Here is a 19992-nt window from a genome sequence, read left to right as displayed (position 1 = left end):
GGTGAACCGAAATTTTTCTTTTCGTTTACACATAATTAAGTTTTTGTTAATTTATTGAAAACAATTTTTCATACTCGTTTCGTTTCATTGAAAATAAATTTTTCTTTGAAAGAAAAATTCGAAAAACATTTTTTTTTTATTTAAACAACTTTTCTTTTATTTAGAGAAATTTACTTTGAATAAAAAAAAATTTTTCTTTAAGTAAAAGAAATTTTATTATTAATATAGAGTTAAAGAAATAATTCTTTAATTTAAAGAGGAAAATTTCTTTGAAACAAAGAAATTTTTTTATTGATAGAGTTAAAGAAATAATTCTCTAATTTAAAGGGTAAAATTTCTTTGAAACAAATTCCTTTTGAATCAAACAAATTTTTTCATTGATATAGAGTCAAAGAAATAATTCTTTAATTTAAACAGAAAAATGTCTTTGAAACAAATAAATTGTTTTTGAATCAAAGACATTTTCTTTAAATCAAACATTTTTTTTTAATAAGACACTTTCTTTGAATCAAAGAAAAATTAGTTTTCAATCGAAGAAGCAAGTAAAAGTAAATGATTTCTTTAAATTAACAAAAACTTTTTTCCTGAATGTATTTTCAATGAAATTAAAAAAATTTAGAGTTTCTGGTAATTTTTCGGACTTTTTAATTTTTAATTTTTCTATAAATACCTACAATGAGAAAAATTCATTTCCAAATCAACTGCACGAACATTTTTCTTTTAAACAAGTAAAAATTGTTTTAATGAAATATGCTTTATTGAAAATTTAATATTTTCTTCAAGTCTTTCAATTGTTAAAAACGAATTTCTTCACTGTCACGAAAACATATTTCGTAAATTATTTTTAATTTCTTCTACAATAATTTCTTAATACAATAAGGAACGTAAATTCAAACTAAAATCGCTATTTTAGAAAAGGAAACAAATTGTTTTCTTTCCAATACACGGAAAAAGATAGAGTTACTTTTACTATTTTCGTAATAAAAAAAACCACCAGGAACTTCTTCCGTTTCTGCTTTGTAATTTTTACTATTTAATTTTGCTACTTACGAAGAGTATTTTATTTATTTTTTAACAAAAATCTAATTTTTAGCAAAAATTTACTCAGAAGGAAAAAAAATCGCTGAACTTAGAAAATTTAGTTTTTATGTACTTTTGTAAATAGTAAAAGTTACTCCACTTTTTCCGGTAAAAAAAATCGTTTTTACTTTGAATTTATTTTCTTAGTTTCTTTTATCTAATTCACATTCCTTGGGGGTATAATTTCGAAAATGAAAATACAGTTTCAAAATTTACCCAATTGAATAATTGAATAAAAATATATAAAAATCACGATTGTTTTCAATAGAAATTTTACCAAGGATTAATTATTATTTCGATTCAAGTCCAGAGAAAAAATGGTAAATTATTTATTACCAAAACCAAATAATCACTTAATTATCTTAACATTTTTAAGACATAAAAATTTTTGTTTTTCTTTTTTTTATATAAATTTTACGACTCTTTGCTTTTATATAAATCACTTTCTTAAATTAAATGTTTTGCATTTAGTGTCTCAAAAGAAAATTAATTAAGAAAGTTACACTCCTCAATCGCACTGGTTTCTGTTGTTGTTGTTTCTGTTGTTGTTTTAGTAAAATTATTACCACTATTATTCTCTTCTTCGACAAGTGTTCGAACAGCGAGAATTGTCTCCTCGTCCTTATCATGATCACCACCTCTCTTTTCATCGTTAGACTCATTTTTTTCGGAAACAGAACTCAATGTTGTATTTTCCGGTGAATTATTACTCGATTTCAATTCGTCCGAGAGTTTTGTTACCATTTTCACTAATTCCTCGACTGCCTTCGAAGTCGCTGCGGTTGAATCCAAATGTTCGGGACTTTCGCTTTTATCTTCTGTTTCTTCGTTCTCTTCTCCTTTTTCTCCTTTTTCCGTTTCGTCTTCTTCATTCTCTTTCTCTTTTTCTGTTTCTTCTTCGTTCTCCTCGTCTTTTTCGTCTTCGGACGATTCTTTTTCTTCGATTGTTTCTAGAGGCGCGTCTTTTTCAATTTCCTCCAAGGGCATCTCTTCGTCGGAGTTTTCTTTAGTCTCCGTCTCCATTGCCTCTGACTCGGTGGCACTTCCATTAATAATCGTCGGCGGTATATTCTCCAGCATTTCGGCAATGAACGGCGAATTCGCCTCGATGAGATCCTTGAGCGGTGTTTCGTTCGGATCGGGTAGATTCTCCAGATCCTCAGTCGTTTTAATGCCATTCTCCTCGATGTGTTGTAAATGAAAAATGTACTGCTCCTGGAATTTTCCGAAATGCTCATTCAGTACTTCGACGGGTTTCAACACCTCCTTCTCAGTCTTGGGATCGTACTCGGCTTTCATTAGCAGAGAATAGCCAATTGATTTTTCATAGTCCCGTGTTCGGACGTCGTAGGCTTGGACCGATTTGTCGTGCTTTTCGATTGAGTCGTCGCCGACGCCCTGCTCGACCATGCGCTTTTTTCTGAATAACGTGAGATTGCTGTAGCAATTCAATTGATTTGCTTCCAAATTGCTCGCCTCGAGAATTGTTCCTTCGTTGGGGGTTTCGCCGTCGCTTTCCGATTCGGAATCGCGAACGCAGATCATTTCTAGTGATACGTCGGGATTCTTGGTGGGGAAGTAGTCGACTTTGCTCTTCTCGGATTCCTCCTCTTCGGGGGTTGTTTGCTTCTTCCAACTGTGATACTCTCGGACTACTCGATCGTTTATTTGTGCTAGTCTGTATAATGTCTTTCGCATGACTTGTTGGAATTTTTTCATTTTTAGAGACGCCTCGTCGGTGGTTACTTTCTCGGGTTTACTCGGCGAATCGGAGAGGACGAAATTGAACTTTTTCCTTAGCGATTGCAGTTCAATGTCGATATCGTGCTTTTGATTGAGAATTAATTGTTCGAAATTTTTATTTGTCTTTTGATCTTCTTTACTCATTTGTGCACTTTTATTGCGGGTTACTCGATCACTGGCGCCGATGACTTCGACTCCTTCGTCGGAATCACTTTCAATGTCGATGATATTTGGGGCGGTGGAGGTGTTTGATTGGCGGGATTTTGGTAGGAGAATTCTTGGTTTTGTCTGTAGGACTGAGCCTGGAGTTCGGGGTTGTGGTATCGAGACCATTGGTCGATTTGGACGTTTTTGAATTAGCATTGCTCTTGGTTGTAGATGAGAGATGGGACGCACCATGTTTTGTCTTATCTGAATTTGTGCGGTTGGACCAATGATGTTTGGTCTCAAGTGTTGTTGAGAGAGGGGATTTATGAGGGTTGTTCTTAATTGCGAATGAGGTACTGAAGTTACGGGGGTTAATCTGCGCACTTTCATTGGTTTCAGTAAATTTAGAACTGGGGACGACGTTTGATTGGGTTTTGTGTTATTAGAAAGAATTTGCGTTTTAAGTTTGTCAGTTGTTATAACTTTAGAAGGTTGCGGTTGTACCTTTGTTGGACTTCCAAAAGGTAGTGCAGTGTCACCTTCAGTCATTGTTTGTTCACAGGGTATCAATGCAGCGAGAAGATCGTTATCACCAGCGAGAAGTGAACTATCGTCGTCTGATTGATTATTCACTGAGCCATTAGTGTGAATTGGTGTGGCGACCTGACCACTTTTTCTGGTGCGACGTCTCTTAACTTGTGGCATTTCACTGAGTACGGGATTGTACGTCTCATCGTCGTCATCCTCAGAGCCGGATCCGGTTTTTCGTCTCTTTCGTTTCCTTTTTCGACTGCAGCATCGAGATTCGTCTAAATTCATTTTTTCATCAACTTCGTCCTGGTTCATTGTCTTGTCATTTTGGAGAATTCTAAACAGGGAAAAAAATTTGATTACAATAAATTCCATACGAAAAAGCAGCATTAAAAAAAGAATGGTTGTCACAAAAATTTAATTAAACCCTGAAAAAGGATTGAAAATTCCTTTTCTTTGAAATTTAGTAAATTTTCAATTCACCTGCATACAGTCTGTACGTGTTGAATTATCGCCCGACAAAGTGATCGTGCTGGATAGATATCAGTTGGATCGCAGACGAAACATTTCCATTTCTCGTCGTCCTCTATTTTCTTTGCTATTACTGCGTCAAAATTTCTCTTGACACATTTCGAACAAAATGTGTTACTACAGTCGGAACAACAGTAGAGATTTCCACCATTGGCACACCATCGACAAAACATATCGGTCTGATCGTCCCCTGCAAAATGAATTCAATTTCAATGTGGAAAATCCATTTGCGAATTAAAGTGAAACATTTAAATACATTATTTCAATTGAATCAATTAAATTGAACTGAAAATATTATCAGGGTTGCCACGCTTTTGCTCTTTTTAAATTCCCTGACTTTTCCAGGTTTAAAAACGTAATTTTTCCAAGCTTTTAAAACTACATTTATATTTTACCAAATTAAATATCTCCCTGATTTTCAGACTTTTCCCTGATTTACAGACAAAACTTTGACTTTTTCCCTGATTCTAAAGAATATTCTGATTCACTTGCAAAATGATTAGATACACACAAAAAATGTTCTATTACATTTATTTACGAATTTCTTCAATTGTAAAATTATTCGAAAACATCAATAACTTCATTTTTTTAAAAATATGTAATCATTACTATTTTTTCATAGAAATTAAGATTTTAAACAATTTGAAATTCAATAACATATAAAAATATTATTATAAAACATGAAGATATCGATTCATGTTTTCTTCATGTTTTATAATAATAATTAAAAGTTGCTACTTTGTTACTGTAACTTCTTCAAAAATTATTTTCATCATTCCGATTATTCATTTTTAGAATTTTCAACTAATATTCTTTTTTAAGTCAATTTTTTTAAATAATTTTTGAAAAAGTTCTTTGTGAATATTTAAATTGTTTTGTTTACAATTTAATTTTACGAAATTTCGATTATTCTGAAATTCTTCAATTAAATATATTAGAAACTAAAAACTTCAAATAATTAAAATAAATTCCATTAAACTTATTGAGAAAAATTAATTCTATAGAATTCTTAATTAAAAATATGAAAAGTTCAAATTTTCAAAGATTTTGTTTTGAAATTCATTTTTAAATCAATATTTATTAGAAAATTCTACGAAAATTCAATTATTTGACTATAAAAATAAATATTTTATTAAATAATTGAATGTTTTTGCTTCCTCGTGAGGAAGCTTTGTAGTCGTTTAATTTACAAAATTTTTAAAAATCCTTTTAACAAATTTTCTTCTATATGGGACTATGTTATATAAGACCCTGAACAATTGTCCGGATGTGTGTGTGTGTGTGTGTGTGGATCCCGATTTTTGTGAACACGATAACTCGAAGAGGTTTTAACGAATTTGGCTAAAATTTACCAGGTATATTTATCCTAAAAATATCTCGAAATGGATTGATAGACTTTAAAAAATTCTCAAAAAAAAAAATTTTTTTGACTTTTTTCTAAAAAAAATTTTTTTTCAAAAAATTTTTTTTAAGTTGGTTATTGAAGTTAATAAATAATAAAATCTTATTCTTTGCATCAAGACGAATCGATTGGTATATAAAAAGTATAAATTGTATGAGAATTTGCAGAGTTAATCACAATTAAAGCTGAAAAATTCGCGTTTTTATCAAAAAATGAGTGCTTTTCGCAAAATTATGTTGCCGTATAAGAAAATCTTACTCATTTATTTCTAAAATCTTATTCTTTGCACCAAGACGTATCGATTGGTATATATAAAGTATATATTGTATTTAAATTTATAGAATTAAAACCAATTATAGACAAAAAATTTGCACTTTTAATAGAAATTCATTTTTTCTTAAAAATCATGTTGCTGTACAATAAAATGTTATTATTTATTGAAAAATAAATCAAAAATCTTATTCTTTGCATCAAGACGAATCGATTGATGTATATAAAGTATATCATCTATTGAAAAATATAGAATTAATTACAATCAAATTTGAAAAATTCACTTTTTTACTAAAATTTTTTTTATTTATTTAGATTCATATATCATATTACTGTTTAAGAAAATTTTATTCTTTCTATTAAGACGAATGCACTTTATTTTATAAATGTTAAATTGTATTAAAAGTTATTTAAAAATTAAATATTCTTATTGTTAATGCTTCCTCCACGAGGAAGCAAATTTTTTTTGCTGATCGTAAAGAGGAAGCAAAATGTTCATATAATGAACATCTGGATTTACAACTTGTTTAAAATTGAATTTTCATAAAAAATTTTATCAACAAATTTTTAAATGATTAAATTCTCTTGACAAATTTTAATAACATTTTTAAGAATTTTTCTAATCAGTAAATTGTAGCAAAGGTTATTAAAATAATTAAATTTCTTTGATAAATTTTAATAAAATTTTTATGAATAATAACTTTTCTCGAGGAATTTCATTAAAATTGTATTAAAAATAATTGAAATTCTGCAATGAGTTTTATTATTTATGAAAATAATTGAATTATTGCAAAGAATTTTATACAACAGTTTCAAATAATTGATTTTTTTCAAAAAAATTTGTGCGCAAATTCTATTTTTAACCATTGAATTCCTGTGAAATTTCCATTATTTTAGAAAATAATTGAATATTCGTGTAGAACTTTGTCAAAATTGTTTTTAAATAATTGAATTCTTTTGAGACATTTTATTAAAATAATAGATATTGAAAATCATTGAATCGATGAAATTTTTTGAAAATAATTGATATTTTGCAATGAATTTTATTAAAATTTTGAAATTAATTGAATTTTATTACTTTTGAAAAAAATTCAATTTTTGTGATGAATATTCTTCTTTATGAAAATAATTAACTTCCTTCGAATGATGTTATTATTTATGAAAATATTTAAATCCCTGAAAAATATTTTAAAATTTATGAAAATCATTGAATTACTGCGAAGAATTTAATGCCAAATTTTAAAACATTTGATTTTTCAAAAAAATTTATACAAATTCTAATTTAAATATTGAATTTCTGTGGAAATTTTATTCTTTTGGAAAATAATTGAATGTTCATGTAGAATATTATCAAAATTTTTGTTCAAAATTGAATTCTTTTGGAAAATTTTATTAAAGTAGTAGAATATTGAAAAAAATTGAATTAAGAAAATTTTTTGAAAATAATTGGAATTTTGTCATGAATTTTATTAAAATCCCTGAAAATAATTGAATTTCTCGGCAGAATTTTATCAAAATTCCTGAAAATAATTCAATTTTGTAATGAATTTTATTAAAATTACTGAAAATAATTGAATTTTGTTGAAAATTTTTATTAATTTTGAAAATAATTGAATTCTTGTGATGAATATTGTTATTTATGAAAATAATTGAATTCCTGTGAAATTTTTATTATTTATGAAAATAATCAAATGTTTGCGTAGAATTTTATTAAAATTTTTTTTAACTAATTGAATTCTTTTAGGAATTTTTATTAAATTAGTAGATATTAAAAATCATTGAATTGCGTAAAGGTTTTGAAAATAATTGAATTTCTGCAATCATTTGTAATTGCTTCAAAATTCAATTTGTTTTAGTGTTTTTAACTCAAATTCTTCTATAAATCCATTATTTTTAATAAAACTAGTTAAATATATATTAAACAATTTTATTAATATCAGAAGAATTTTAGTTTTCAAAATTTTTTTTAAATCCAAGTTTTTTTTTATATTTCTAATTAAATTCATTTAAAATTGAAATTCTACAAAATTTCAAATTAAAATCTTTTGAAGTTCATCTACTTATAAAAAGTGTAAATGCAACTCTTTTAAAATTGAATTAGTTTTGAAATATTTAAGTAAAATTTGATTTTAAGAACAAATACAATAACTTTAGAAAACAACAATTTTTCAGGATTTCGATCAAAATTCACTGACTTTTTCAAGGTTTTCCAAGGTTTTTAAAATTCCCTGACATTTCCAGGTTTTCCAGGTTTGCAGGTTGCGTGGCAACCCTGATTATTTCATAATTAAAATTTAAAGATTACAAACTTTACCTTGCTCAAAGTCTCCATCGCCGTAAAATTCGTAGCATTTCAAGCACAAGAGAGTTCGTAATTTTGGATGTTCAAACATATTGGTAACTTGTGCGGGGGCCGATCCAAGGTGAATATCGCAGCCTGTGCAGTGAACTCTCGAGAATCGGACTGATGATATGTCTGTAAATAAACACGAGAAATTAATATTTGTAAAACTAAATTCGAATTTTGGTCTTTCCTTTTCCCTAAAATTGAAATAAAATACATTCGTTCTTGTTCTCATATTTTTATTTTGTTTTTTTACAAATACTTTATTAACTTATCAATTTTTATTAAATAATACTATTTTTATTACATCTTACCAATGGCTGCACTTGAACTTTTTGAATTCTCGGTAAAATTACTTCTCTCATTTTTAATTTCACTAGGAGTATTTTTCGATGATTCAGAAATATCAGCATTAGATTCTATTTCTTCAAAAAAATTTTCCGTTTGCCCCAATTGATCCATCAATCCTTCAAAGGAACTAAGAAACAAACTTTTATCCAAAGGCCAAATACCTTGATTTCTAAAACCAAGCGAAATAGTTTCATCTTCTTCATTCTCTTCTTCATAAATTTTCAGTAACAAATTCAGGTAGACTTTCAAACTAATAGGTTGTTCAATGTTGTCACGACACCAATTTTTGACAGTCAAATTGTATATTGTGATGAAAGATTTGACAAGTGTCATTAAAATTGGTTGTAGATGCATTGTTTTATAAGTGGGAACTTGAATTAAAATAATTCCACTATTAATCGCTAATTGTATACTTTTATAGTATTTACATTTGGAATTATTTCCATCGAGATATAAAATAACTTTCCTCTCCGGCGTGACTTTGGAATTTACTATAAAACTCTCCAACCAATAGGCAAATAATTTATATGTTAATTTACCCATTTGAGAGGTTACAATAAAAAATTGTTTCGCCAATTCGGAATCATTTTTCAAACTATTGCTTTCTGGTGATTCATTCAAGATTATCATTGGATTCTGCGTACGACAACCTGTGGCATTCACGCAATAAATCAAGAGAAATTGATTCGCCAATTTTGTAACTTCCAAATAATAAATTCTCGTCGAGTCAATATTGTGATTATTGTAAATTTTCGTGAATGTATTAAAGTAATCATTCATTTTTCCCAATAAATACTCCTTTGTCGAAGGTGATTTTAAACATTTTTTATTTTTTTCAATAAACGATTTTTCACAAACTTTTCCAACTTCACCTTTTTGAGTCCACTTGATGTTGTATTCTAAAAGAATTTCATATTTCAAATTTTTTATATCAATGTCTTCCACGTCGAACATACCATTTTGTAAATAATTTATGCTGGCAATTAATTTTTCCTCAATTTTTGCCTTTGTTGATAAATTAATTTCTGATAAAGTGGAAAAAGAGTTCGGGGCACTGTCACTTTTATTCTTTTCGTCTGTTAAAAGTTTCATGAATTTTGTTCTCGAAATACCACTTAATTCATGTGCTTCCTTAAAGGAATATTTTTTGTTCCTGTACAATTGAATAATGTTTCGAATTTCTCTTTCTTCTTGTTCTTCCAACGTAATTTCGGTTTTCGTCTCGTTAAACGCATCGTAATTGTTTAAAAAATGTCCGTTTTCAATCAAATCCATTTTTTAAATTTCTCTTTTAAATTATCTTACAATTAGTAAAATGTATTTTTTTTCTTTTTTTTCTCTTATTGTTGACACACTGTTCTTCTAGAATATTCTCGATTACTTTTCGTTTTTATCTCGAAGTATTCATTTCACAAAGTTTTTGAAAATCCACTCACAGCATCTAAAAAATAAAATAGATATTTGCTTTTGAAAATGAGAAAAGTTTCAACATTGTAAATAAAAAAATGTATTTTTTGAAATATTTAGCAAATGAACAATTTTATTAATTAACCACAGTAAATTTAAATAAAACAAAAGCAAAACGTATTTTTAAGAAAAGAATATTAAAATTGACACTAATTGTTTGAACACTTGAGAAAAAAACAAAAATTTTACCATTTTTTTATCCACTGGAAATCTATTCACTATTTTATAAACGAATTTCATGTTTGAAAGAACTTTGTGACAGAAATCAAATATTATTTACAAAAGAGCAGAAAGATAGGTATAACAAAAGTTGTTTTCGTTTTTTGAGGTTAGAAACTCATTTGTGAAATGAAATTAAGCGCAAGGCGGTGAAAAAGCCTACAGGGTTGTGCAGTGACGCGTCACTCAAGGATTTTGACACGAAATTATTCATTTTCTATATTTACATTTAAAAAAAAAATCTCCTTAAATATTTATAAAAGAATAGTCTTGAATTTCTATTCTGTTAATTAGATAAACAAATAGCGAATTAGAGTTAAAAACTATACAAACATAATTTACAAAAAAAGTTGTAAATTATCAAAAATTCGTTAATTATTAGGGAAAAACAAAATAGGATAAATTATCAAAAATTTAATTAACAATATGATAGAATATTGATTTCTATTACCTACCTGTTTAATTATTTTCTTCTAAAACTTGTTTCAAATCACTTCATTGTCACTTTGCTTCATTTTTGCAAAATATGTTTTTAGCGTAGTTTAAAAATTGTTTTTGTGTTTAAAAACATTTTTGTTTAATATTTGTAATATTTTTATAATTTTATATTTATATTCTTATAATTTTAGATTTAAAAATAATTGTATTTATAAACATTTTCGATATTAAAAATTAAACCAGTGTGATAAGCATTTAATAAGAGGAAATTTGACAGAAAAAATACATCACGATAAAGATTATAAACATTTTCGTTAAAATGGTAAATGATTTAGATAGTTAAATATTTGAAATAAACCAAATTCATTACTAGGAATGTCTTTTTTTTACAATCAGTAGAAAATATAAATTATAATTTTGTGCAAGAGTTTGAAGTCAAATGGAACGTAAATTAGTTCGCCAATATGATTAACTTATTTAGTGGAACAAGTACACAAACAATTTATAGAGACCACTAATTTTTTTGGTAACAAACATTATTTTGTTTCCAAATATTCTAAGGAGAATTACTTTCGGAAAATTTGTTATACTCATTTGACTCATTTTAATTTCTATTTTATTCTTTTATTAGGAAACTAAGGAAACTATTTTGTAAATTAGATTTTGACAGTAAAGTTCATATTTAGAATAGAATTTTTTTTCATTAAATTATGAAATGATCAATTGAAAATGATTATATCTTTAAAAAATACGAAATCACAAAAATACCACCTGACAACAGTTGGTTAACAACGAACAAAGAAATACGTTTTATAATTATTAAATAAGAATTTTAGTGGTAAATTAAAATGTAAAAACCCACCTAGACCATACATCATTGAGAAGTAGTTGTTTTCCTCTTGAGAATACGGTTTCACGGGAGGTGATGGAGCCCTTGAAAATGTCGCACTGGGTGTTACTGGAAAAAAATAAAGGTTAGGATTTTTGTCTCTTTCATGTTAAAAGGTCATTTATTATTGAAAAACTTACAATTTTCCTTGATGTCGGGCTCGTTCACCTCGTTCACTTGCACCTCGAGCATGCTTGCGATATCCATGATGATGATGATTTAATGTAAATTTACACGAAAAGAATCTTTCAAAATAGAGAAGACGACACCGCCATTGCCGAGGAGAGTGACCGGTCGAGTATGTGCATAACTTGCACAAAATCAAGACGTTTAGATTTAAGGCACATTTATGTTCTTCTCTTTAATAATGACACACAAACGTACGATCAGTTCATACATTATCCTCGAAATGGTTCAAACACGAACCCCGATAAAAAAAAACCTCAACCACACTCACAATTCCACTGAAACTTCTGCTTTCAAGCGCGAAACTGATTTTAATGAAAATCTCACAATGCAACTGCGCATTCAAGAGAGTTTGCGCAAAAAAGAGGCGCGAACTAGAATGCTTTGAAAAGTTGTATTGGATTTTTTTTTCCAAAATATATAGTTAATTAAGAACTTGAAACTATATTATAAAAGATGAAAATGTGATTTTCAGGAATGCCATGGGGCTTTATACAATAGTTTTTGATCATAGATGGCAAACGTGTCAATGGCTACGAATTCTCTACTTCTGCGCAGCAATTTGCGCATTATTTCTTAGATACAGCGGGAAGAAAATTTATTTACAAATGGCTTCTTGAATTATTTCTTCTTAAATTCTTTGACTATATCACTATATTTACAATGCAGGACAAAGAGGATAATTTTGATAAAAATACCAAAAAATTGACGGAAGATATTCAGAATATGGAGAATTACAAAAGTCTCTATAAAGAATTACAGGTTAGGTTTCATTCATTTCATTATTTTTAAGCACTGAAAATATGTAAACAAAAATATTAATTTGACACAGAAATTGGTCGCATCGAAATCTGTCCAAAAGGAAGATTTCCGAAATTCTCTACTTGATGCAATAAAGGCAAATGGACTCGAATCGGAAATACGAAATACGGTTTTTCATTGGGCTCGCTCGAAGGTGAGTTTTATTTTCAATGTTAATTAGTGTCAATTAGCAACAAAAAAGGTTTCGCACAAAAATTTTATCTTCATTCCAAGTTGAAATATTGTAAACAAGTGTTGGAATTACGCCAAAAGGATTTTTCCGATAAATATTCAAGTTGGAAAATTCCAAGTGGAGTAGGGAAAATTGTTCCTAAAATGGCGTATATTTTTTATATAAATTTTCATTTTTTCCTTATATTTACAATTAGTGGATATTTTAACTAGATCTTTGAAGAAAATATTGAAAAAAATGCAAAATGTTTCGGTATAAAATTGAAAAGAATCTCAAGTTTCATTTTCATCGGAAATAACAAAATGCATCTGGTTCTGATATTCCCATTTGCCAGAGAACGATTTCTCCCACTATCATGTGACATATTTTGCGCGTCACTTGGCGTGCGCAGCGACCCCGGCTGGAGGGTCTCTGGCAAACGAGGGCATAAAACGTGGCATCAAAAATGGCGGAAATCGGAGAATATGCGAGTGAAACCGACGCTTCAGCCTACTTTGCGCTGAACGGACGCCATGACTGCAATCATGACAAGCAACTTTTCACAATTGCGCAAGCGTACCTTGATAGACGCGCCAAAGCAGTTGCGCAGTTTATTAAACTCGAGAGGGATTTAGTTGGTTTTTTTAATTCCTTCACTAATTATAGGGAAATTTTACAAAAACACGAAATTTACTTCAATTTTCAACTTTTACGATTTGTAAATGGATCATTTAAACTCATGCCACTGTAGAGATCACAATTATCCGAAAGTTGCTAAAAATAGTTAAATATTGTTAATTTTATTTAAGAATAAAATTTTGAAGTGGGCCCTTTTTGCGGACAAAATGGGGTTTCCATTTATTTACTACCAATATAACCTCTAAATTCTAAAATTTTTATTCTAATTCTATTCTAATTTTCCTAATTTCTAAACGTATCAGTAAGATAAAATATATTTATAATAAAAATAGAAAACCGTTTGTTTTCAAAGGGGCCACTGCAGCCAAAAATAGAGACACCAATTGGCGATGCTGATTTGAGTTATTTGAAGAAAACGCAAATTCAATGGGAACGGAGAATTCAAAAATCTTTAAATTCCATGTGCAATGAACTTAATGTCCCATTGGCCCGGATTCGTCCCAATTCCGAAAGGGAACAGTTGTTGGAAAAGTGGAACGAACTTAGTACCTACGACATCGGTAGACGCGCAGCTTTTTTATTTACAAAAAGTTAATTTTGATTTCTATAATTTTATATGTAACGAAAAAAGTAAAATTTTTCAGATTTATCGCAATATAGACCTCTGTATGCTCCGAAGGACTTTTTAGAAGTTTTATATTCAATACGTGATCCGGCATTCAAAAAGCAACTGTAAGATAATTTTCCGACTCCTGTACAAAAAAACTCAATTTTTTTTTTCAATTTTCATTCTCTATTTTTGACGTTACGAAGGGAAAAAAAGCAAAAATTTACAGAAATAATTATTTTCGATTTTATGCGAAATTTCATGTTTATTAAATAAGAAGGAAGGACGGAAGCAAAAACAAATTTATAGGTTATGTTTACAATCGGCTTTCGTCAAAAGATTGTAAAGATAACCTATAAATTTTGATTTTTTAAATCCCGTTCCTTTGTGTCGCGATGACAGTTTCTTTTTGTAAAATATTTGTTTTTATATTAGAAATGAGCCGAATTGGGAATTCAGTCACATACAAATTAGAGTGAAAACTTTGGAGGAATTGGTGAGTATAGAGAAATGTATATTTATGAAAGAAAAAAACCATTTATTATGCTTTATAATAATTAAACTTTTATGCAATATAGAGAGCCATATACACGGATATTGCCGATGGAGCACCATTATTGGGTGTTAATCCGAACATGCCAGCAATTGGAAATTATGCAACTTACGAAGACGAAAGAACTGAATTGGGAGAAAAAATTCTCAAGTCAAATCACTCGCCACTTGCTCAGGAATTTTTAAAACGCGGATGTCCAATTGCATTGAGAAGTCGAATTTGGTCGTTAATTTTGGGAACAATCCTCAAGGAGAATGTATAATTTAACAATCGAATTTTTCTTTTATTTTCTATACTCTAAATCTAAATTCCATTCTAAATCGAATATCTTTTCTTTTTTATTATAATTTCTTTTCTGAATTGAATTTCTATTTCTTTTATCAATTTCTATTTGAAGTTGAATTTAAATTTTTAATTGAATTTCTATTTGGAATCGAATTTTATATTTTTTTATCAGTTGCTATTCTGAATCACAAAATTTTGAATCGAATTAGTATTTTTCAATATTAATTTCTACTCTGAATCAAAATTTTTAATCCAATTTATATTTTTTTATAAGTTGCTATTCTGAATCAAAATTTTGAATCGAATTTCTATTTGAAATCGAATTTGTATTTTTAATAATTATTAATTTCTGTTCTGAATCAAAATTTTGAATAGAATTTCTATTTCTTATTATTAATTTCTGTTCTGAATCAAAATTTTAAATCGAATTCCTAATCGGAATCAAATTTTTATTTTATTATTAATTTCTATTCTGCATCAAAATTTTGAATCGAATTTCTATTCGGAATTTGTATGTTATTATTAATTTTTATTCTGAATCAAAATTATGAATCGAATTTCTATTTGGAATCGAATTTGTACTTTTTATTATTAATTTCTGTTCTGAATCAAAATTTTGAATAGAATTTCTATTTTTTATTATTAATTTCTGTTCTGAATCAAAATTTTTAATCGAATTTCTATTCGGAATCGAATTTTTATATTATTATTAATTTCTATTCTGAATCAAAATTTTGAATCAAATTTCTATTTAGAATCGAATTTGTACTTTTTATTATTAATTTCTGTTCTGAATCAAAATTTTGAATAGAATTTCTATTCGAAATCGAATTTCTATTTTTTATTATTAATTTCTTTTCTGAATCAAAATTTTTAATCGAATTTCTATTCGGAATTGAATTTGTATTTTATTATTATTATGCAAATTACAAAATTTTTTATTTTCAAATATGAATTTTTGAATAATTTCAGATTCATCTTTTAAAAAATTCAATTATTAACTAATTTACTAATTAATTAATCTTGTTTATTAATTTTAAAAATTTTAATAAAATTCTTCGCAATAATTCAATTATTTTCATAAATAATAAAATTCTTCGTAAGAATTGAATTATTTTTACAAATATAGTAAAATTGTTTGCAAAAATTTAATTATTTTGAAACAAAATTAAAAAAAAAATATCACCAATGAATAAAATTACTTTCTAAAATTTTAATAACTTTTTAATAAAATTCTTCGTTAGAATTAAATTATTTTCATAAATAATAAAATTCTGCGAAGAAACTCAATTATTCTGAAATTTTTTGACAAAATTATTTGCAAGAATTCAGTGATTTTCTAATACATTAATTTTAAAAATTGAAAATATTTAAAAAGAATAATTATTAAAAAAGTTAAAAAGCAAAAAAAAAAACAACAACTAACTTCAAACTGAGAATAGATTACCAGAATACAACGATTATTAATATAGATTTTTATTCTGAATCAAATAATTTGGAATCGAATTTCTGTTTTATTCGGATTTATAATTTCTCTTTTTATATTACTCGATTTTTCCCAGGATATTGAATACTACAGCGAATTAAAAGGATTGGTTGCTCAGTATGATATAATGGTGGATAAATTAATCATTAAGGTGAGTCAGGTTTTCTAAATTTGAAAATTAGCAGAAAACTAAAAAAAAATCTGAACTAAAAATACTAATTGCTAATTGCTATTTCAGGACGTTCAATTAACGGCTAGAAATGATGATCAATATTTCGTATTTGAAGACATTTTATATCAAACAATGCTTTGTTTTTCGAGGGATTCGGAAGTTTTGGCACCTGTCACAACGGATCGAAGCGCAGGTGGTCAAGTTATTCACGCCGTTTTGCAAGGGAAACCGACGACTTTGGAAAATACTTTAGTTTTCCCACCTAGTGGAGTTATTCCGTTTCATGGTTTCACAATGTATGGTTAGTGCAAAACAAAAGTCTCTATTGACTATTGAATATTGTTCAAACTTCAAATTAACGAATGTATAATATTGACTATGACAGATGTCAAAACATCTGAATTACTCTCTTCTGCTAAATGAAAAGTCGACAATCGTAATAAAAAAGAAAACAATTTTCTCTCCAGGAAGTCCATTTTGCTACTTGTATGATGATCCTTGCGCAATGTATTACACATTTCGTGCATTTTATTTGCGTTATTGGTTTCGCCTTCACACTGTATCGAGTCACGGACAGGGAATCGTTGCTCTTTGTCTTCTCTTCGAGAGACTTCTGCAGTGTCACGAGCCTCAACTTTGGGCGCATTTCAAAAATATTCACATTCATCCGTAAGTATTACGAGATTTAAAAAATCGAAAATATCCGTGAAGTCTATAATACTGGCTTCGCACTTATCTACTAAAACCTACTATTTACTACTTTTTTATGTTATGCTACTATTTGGATACTTTTTTTAGATTTTAGCCACTAAAAGCTACTATTTCTGTTTTTTGCTTAGAATTCCCATTAATTTAAATTCGCTAATACTCTAAATCAAAAAACTATTCTTAAAAATTGTAATCGAGTTCTTTAAAAAGATTCAATTATTTTCAAAAAATATTCGAAATTCAATTATTTTCAATATCTAGTATTTTCTTCAAATTTCGCAAAAGAATTCAATTATTTAAAAAAACTGATAAAATTCAATTATTTTCATAAATAATAAAACTCATCAAAGAATTTCAATTATTTTTAATAAAATTTCTCGAAAGAATACAATTATTATTAAAAATATTATTTAAATTCATTTATTTTCAAGAGTTTTAATAAAAATTCAATTATTTTCAACAATAATTCTGATCGAAAATTCTTCAAAACAATTCAATTTTTTTTTATAAATTGTAAAATTCTTGGCTATAGAATTCAATTACTTTTGTAAATAATGAAATTCATCACAGAATTGCAATTATTTTTAAAAGACTATTTTAAATTAATTAATCGAAAAATTCAATTATTTTCACAAATAAAGTTTTCCACAAGAATTCAATTATTTAAAATAAAATTTTCATAATATTTATTATATTTCGAAAAAAATAATTATTTGAAAGAATCTTTATAATATTTTTATACAGAATTCAATTATTTTCAAAAATAACAAAAATTTTCACAGAAATTCAATTCTTTTTAAACATTTTAATAAAGTTTTTCGCAATAATTCAATTATTTTCTTAAATAATAAAATTTTTGCAATAATTCAATTATTTTTGAAAATTTTATCGAAATTCTTTGCAATAATTCAATTATTTTTGAAAATTTTATCGAAATTCTTTGTAACTATTCAATTATTTTCATAAATAGTATAATTCATAGCAGAATTTTCATTATTTTTAATACTATTTTACAGGAATTGATCAAAACATGTAAGAACATTTTATTATCATTAAGAATTTAATTTCAATTCCTCAAAAAAATCAATTATTAAAAAAAAATGATTTTTTAAAATTTTTTTGGAAGATTTCAATTATTTACAAGCATATTAGAATTTTTCACAGGAATTCAATTATTTTCAAATATTATAATAAAATTGATCGAAAGAAATCAATTATTTTATATATGCAATTTTAATTAAATTTTTTTTGAAATAATTCAATATTATTCTTTTAGATTTTAATTAAATTCTTATCAAGATTTCAATTATTTACATAAATAATTCTTCGAAAGAATTTAATTATGTCGATAAATAACAAAATTATTCCCGAAAATTCAATTATTTTGAGGCATTTTAATAAAATTCTTTGCAAAATTCAATTATTTTCATAAATAACAATATTCATCACAAGAATAACAATCAATTGTTTTTAAAGTAATAAATTTCTTCCTGGAAATTCCATTATTTTCAAAAATTCTAATAAAATCGTTTGCAAGAATTCAATTATTTTCATAAATAATAAAATGCTTTTTAGGAATTAAATTATTTTCAAAAATTTTAATAGAATTCTTTGTAAAATTTAATTATTTTTAAAAACTTTTCGCAATTCAATGATTTTCAATATCTACTATTTTCATAAAATTTTCAAACAGAATTCAATTTAAAAAAAAATTTTTTTTAATCTTTGTAAGAATTCAATTCTTTTCATGAATAATAAAAATTTCTTAGGAATTCAATTATATAAATTAGAATTTGCATAAAATTAGTGGAAAGAAATCAATTATTTAACAATTTTTATAAAATTCTTCACTCACAAGAATTAAATTATTTTTATAATTATATTTAAATTCTTTCATAAATAATAAAATTCGTTGCAGGAATTCAATTTATTAGCAAGATAAGAAAGAAAGAAATATTTTTGATGACAATTAGGAAAAAGTCAGGAAAATAAAATATAGAATGGAATTTTTGTCAGTTTTGTGAAGTGTCTAAAACGAGTATTTTTTGGTCTTCAAGTTTAATTTTTCGATAGCTACTTTTTTTTACTACTTTTTCAGTTTAAAAGCTACTTTTTGCTACTTCTTTAAATTTCATTATCGAGTGCGAAGTCTGATAATAAAAAAAAACCGAATTTAAATCTATGAAAATATACAGATTTCCGAATTTAAGTCTAGAGAAAACGAATTTAAATCTATAGAAAAATTTTCGAATTTCAGAGTCAAAATTGTATTCAAATGGTTGATGAGAGGATTCAGTGGTTACCTACCACCGGAGCAATTACTATACTTGTGGGATTTGATTCTGGGCTATGATTCCTTGGAAATTATTCCACTCTTCGCCGTGACGATTCTAAGTTTCCGGAAGGAAAACATAATGCAAGTTAACACATTAAGCAATGTTGAGGTAATTTTTAATTGTTATTTTTCAGTCGAAACCCCTGTTGCATGTTTCAACACCATACCGAGCTGTCTTACTGTTTGCTTTTCAAATCCTAAATCTATTTAATTATAAATTCTGTCGCTGTTCCTATTTATAATTTTTTAATTCTCTCAGTAGTTGAGTTTCGAAAAAGTACCAAAAAATATATTCTTTTCAATTTTAGGCAATTTTGGCAGATCTTTCATCTCTAAAAGTGATGCCCTTAGTACAATTAGTTCTTCTAAAGGAATAATCCACCAAAAAAAAGTAAAATGGATTCTTCGTAACTACAAACTACAATTTTTATAATTTTAGGAAAAATATACATGTAAACAATAATGTAAAGACTGGCATTAATCTTCCTGATAAATATTTACATACCCTAAATTTTATCGGTAGTTTACCAGCAAAGCAGAAAATGTCGATCAAAACGAAATTCTCTTCTATACGTTTACCAAACGAAGGTTTTTTGAAATGAAATTACATTTTGTGGTATTGTAAATGTGCGGCAC

At 26.9% G+C, this 19992-nt stretch overlaps 2 protein-coding genes across 3 annotated transcripts; one reads left to right on the top strand and one right to left on the bottom strand.

Annotated features, from left to right (window-relative positions):
- Window positions 1–1385: 1385 nt before the first annotated feature.
- LOC122511362 lies at window positions 1386–12016 on the bottom strand. Of its 2 annotated transcripts, none has more exons than XM_043626548.1 (5): window positions 11553–12016; window positions 11386–11481; window positions 8019–8180; window positions 3985–4222; window positions 1386–3838 (listed from the first exon to the last, which is right to left on the bottom strand). In XM_043626548.1, the coding sequence occupies exons 1-5, from the start codon at window positions 11617–11619 to the stop codon at window positions 1567–1569; spliced, it is 2835 nt and encodes a 944-aa protein (XP_043482483.1). In that variant the 5' UTR covers window positions 11620–12016; the 3' UTR covers window positions 1386–1566. The 2 variants fall into 2 exon arrangements, with proteins under 2 accessions (XP_043482483.1, XP_043482482.1); XM_043626547.1 differs by lacking the exons at window positions 11386–11481; window positions 11553–12016 and adding exons at window positions 8363–9840; window positions 10056–10175.
- A 160-nt stretch (window positions 12017–12176) lies between these two features.
- On the top strand, window positions 12177–19973 carry LOC122511364 (TBC1 domain family member 19). The gene is made up of 11 exons (XM_043626551.1): window positions 12177–12360; window positions 12431–12553; window positions 13563–13770; window positions 13855–13942; window positions 14253–14313; window positions 14396–14626; window positions 16218–16292; window positions 16380–16614; window positions 16781–16982; window positions 19279–19465; window positions 19665–19973. The coding sequence occupies exons 1-11, from the start codon at window positions 12262–12264 to the stop codon at window positions 19731–19733; spliced, it is 1578 nt and encodes a 525-aa protein (XP_043482486.1). The 5' UTR covers window positions 12177–12261; the 3' UTR covers window positions 19734–19973.
- The last annotated feature ends 19 nt before the right edge of the window (window positions 19974–19992 follow it).

The sequence above is a fragment of the Leptopilina heterotoma genome, unplaced genomic scaffold (genome assembly GCF_015476425.1).
Source record: "Leptopilina heterotoma isolate Lh14 unplaced genomic scaffold, ASM1547642v1 Lhet_81, whole genome shotgun sequence".
In the NCBI taxonomy this organism is placed as follows: domain Eukaryota; kingdom Metazoa; phylum Arthropoda; class Insecta; order Hymenoptera; family Figitidae; genus Leptopilina; species Leptopilina heterotoma.
Note: the sequence above shows the minus strand (reverse complement) of the source record. Positions and strands in the feature narration are given on the sequence as shown.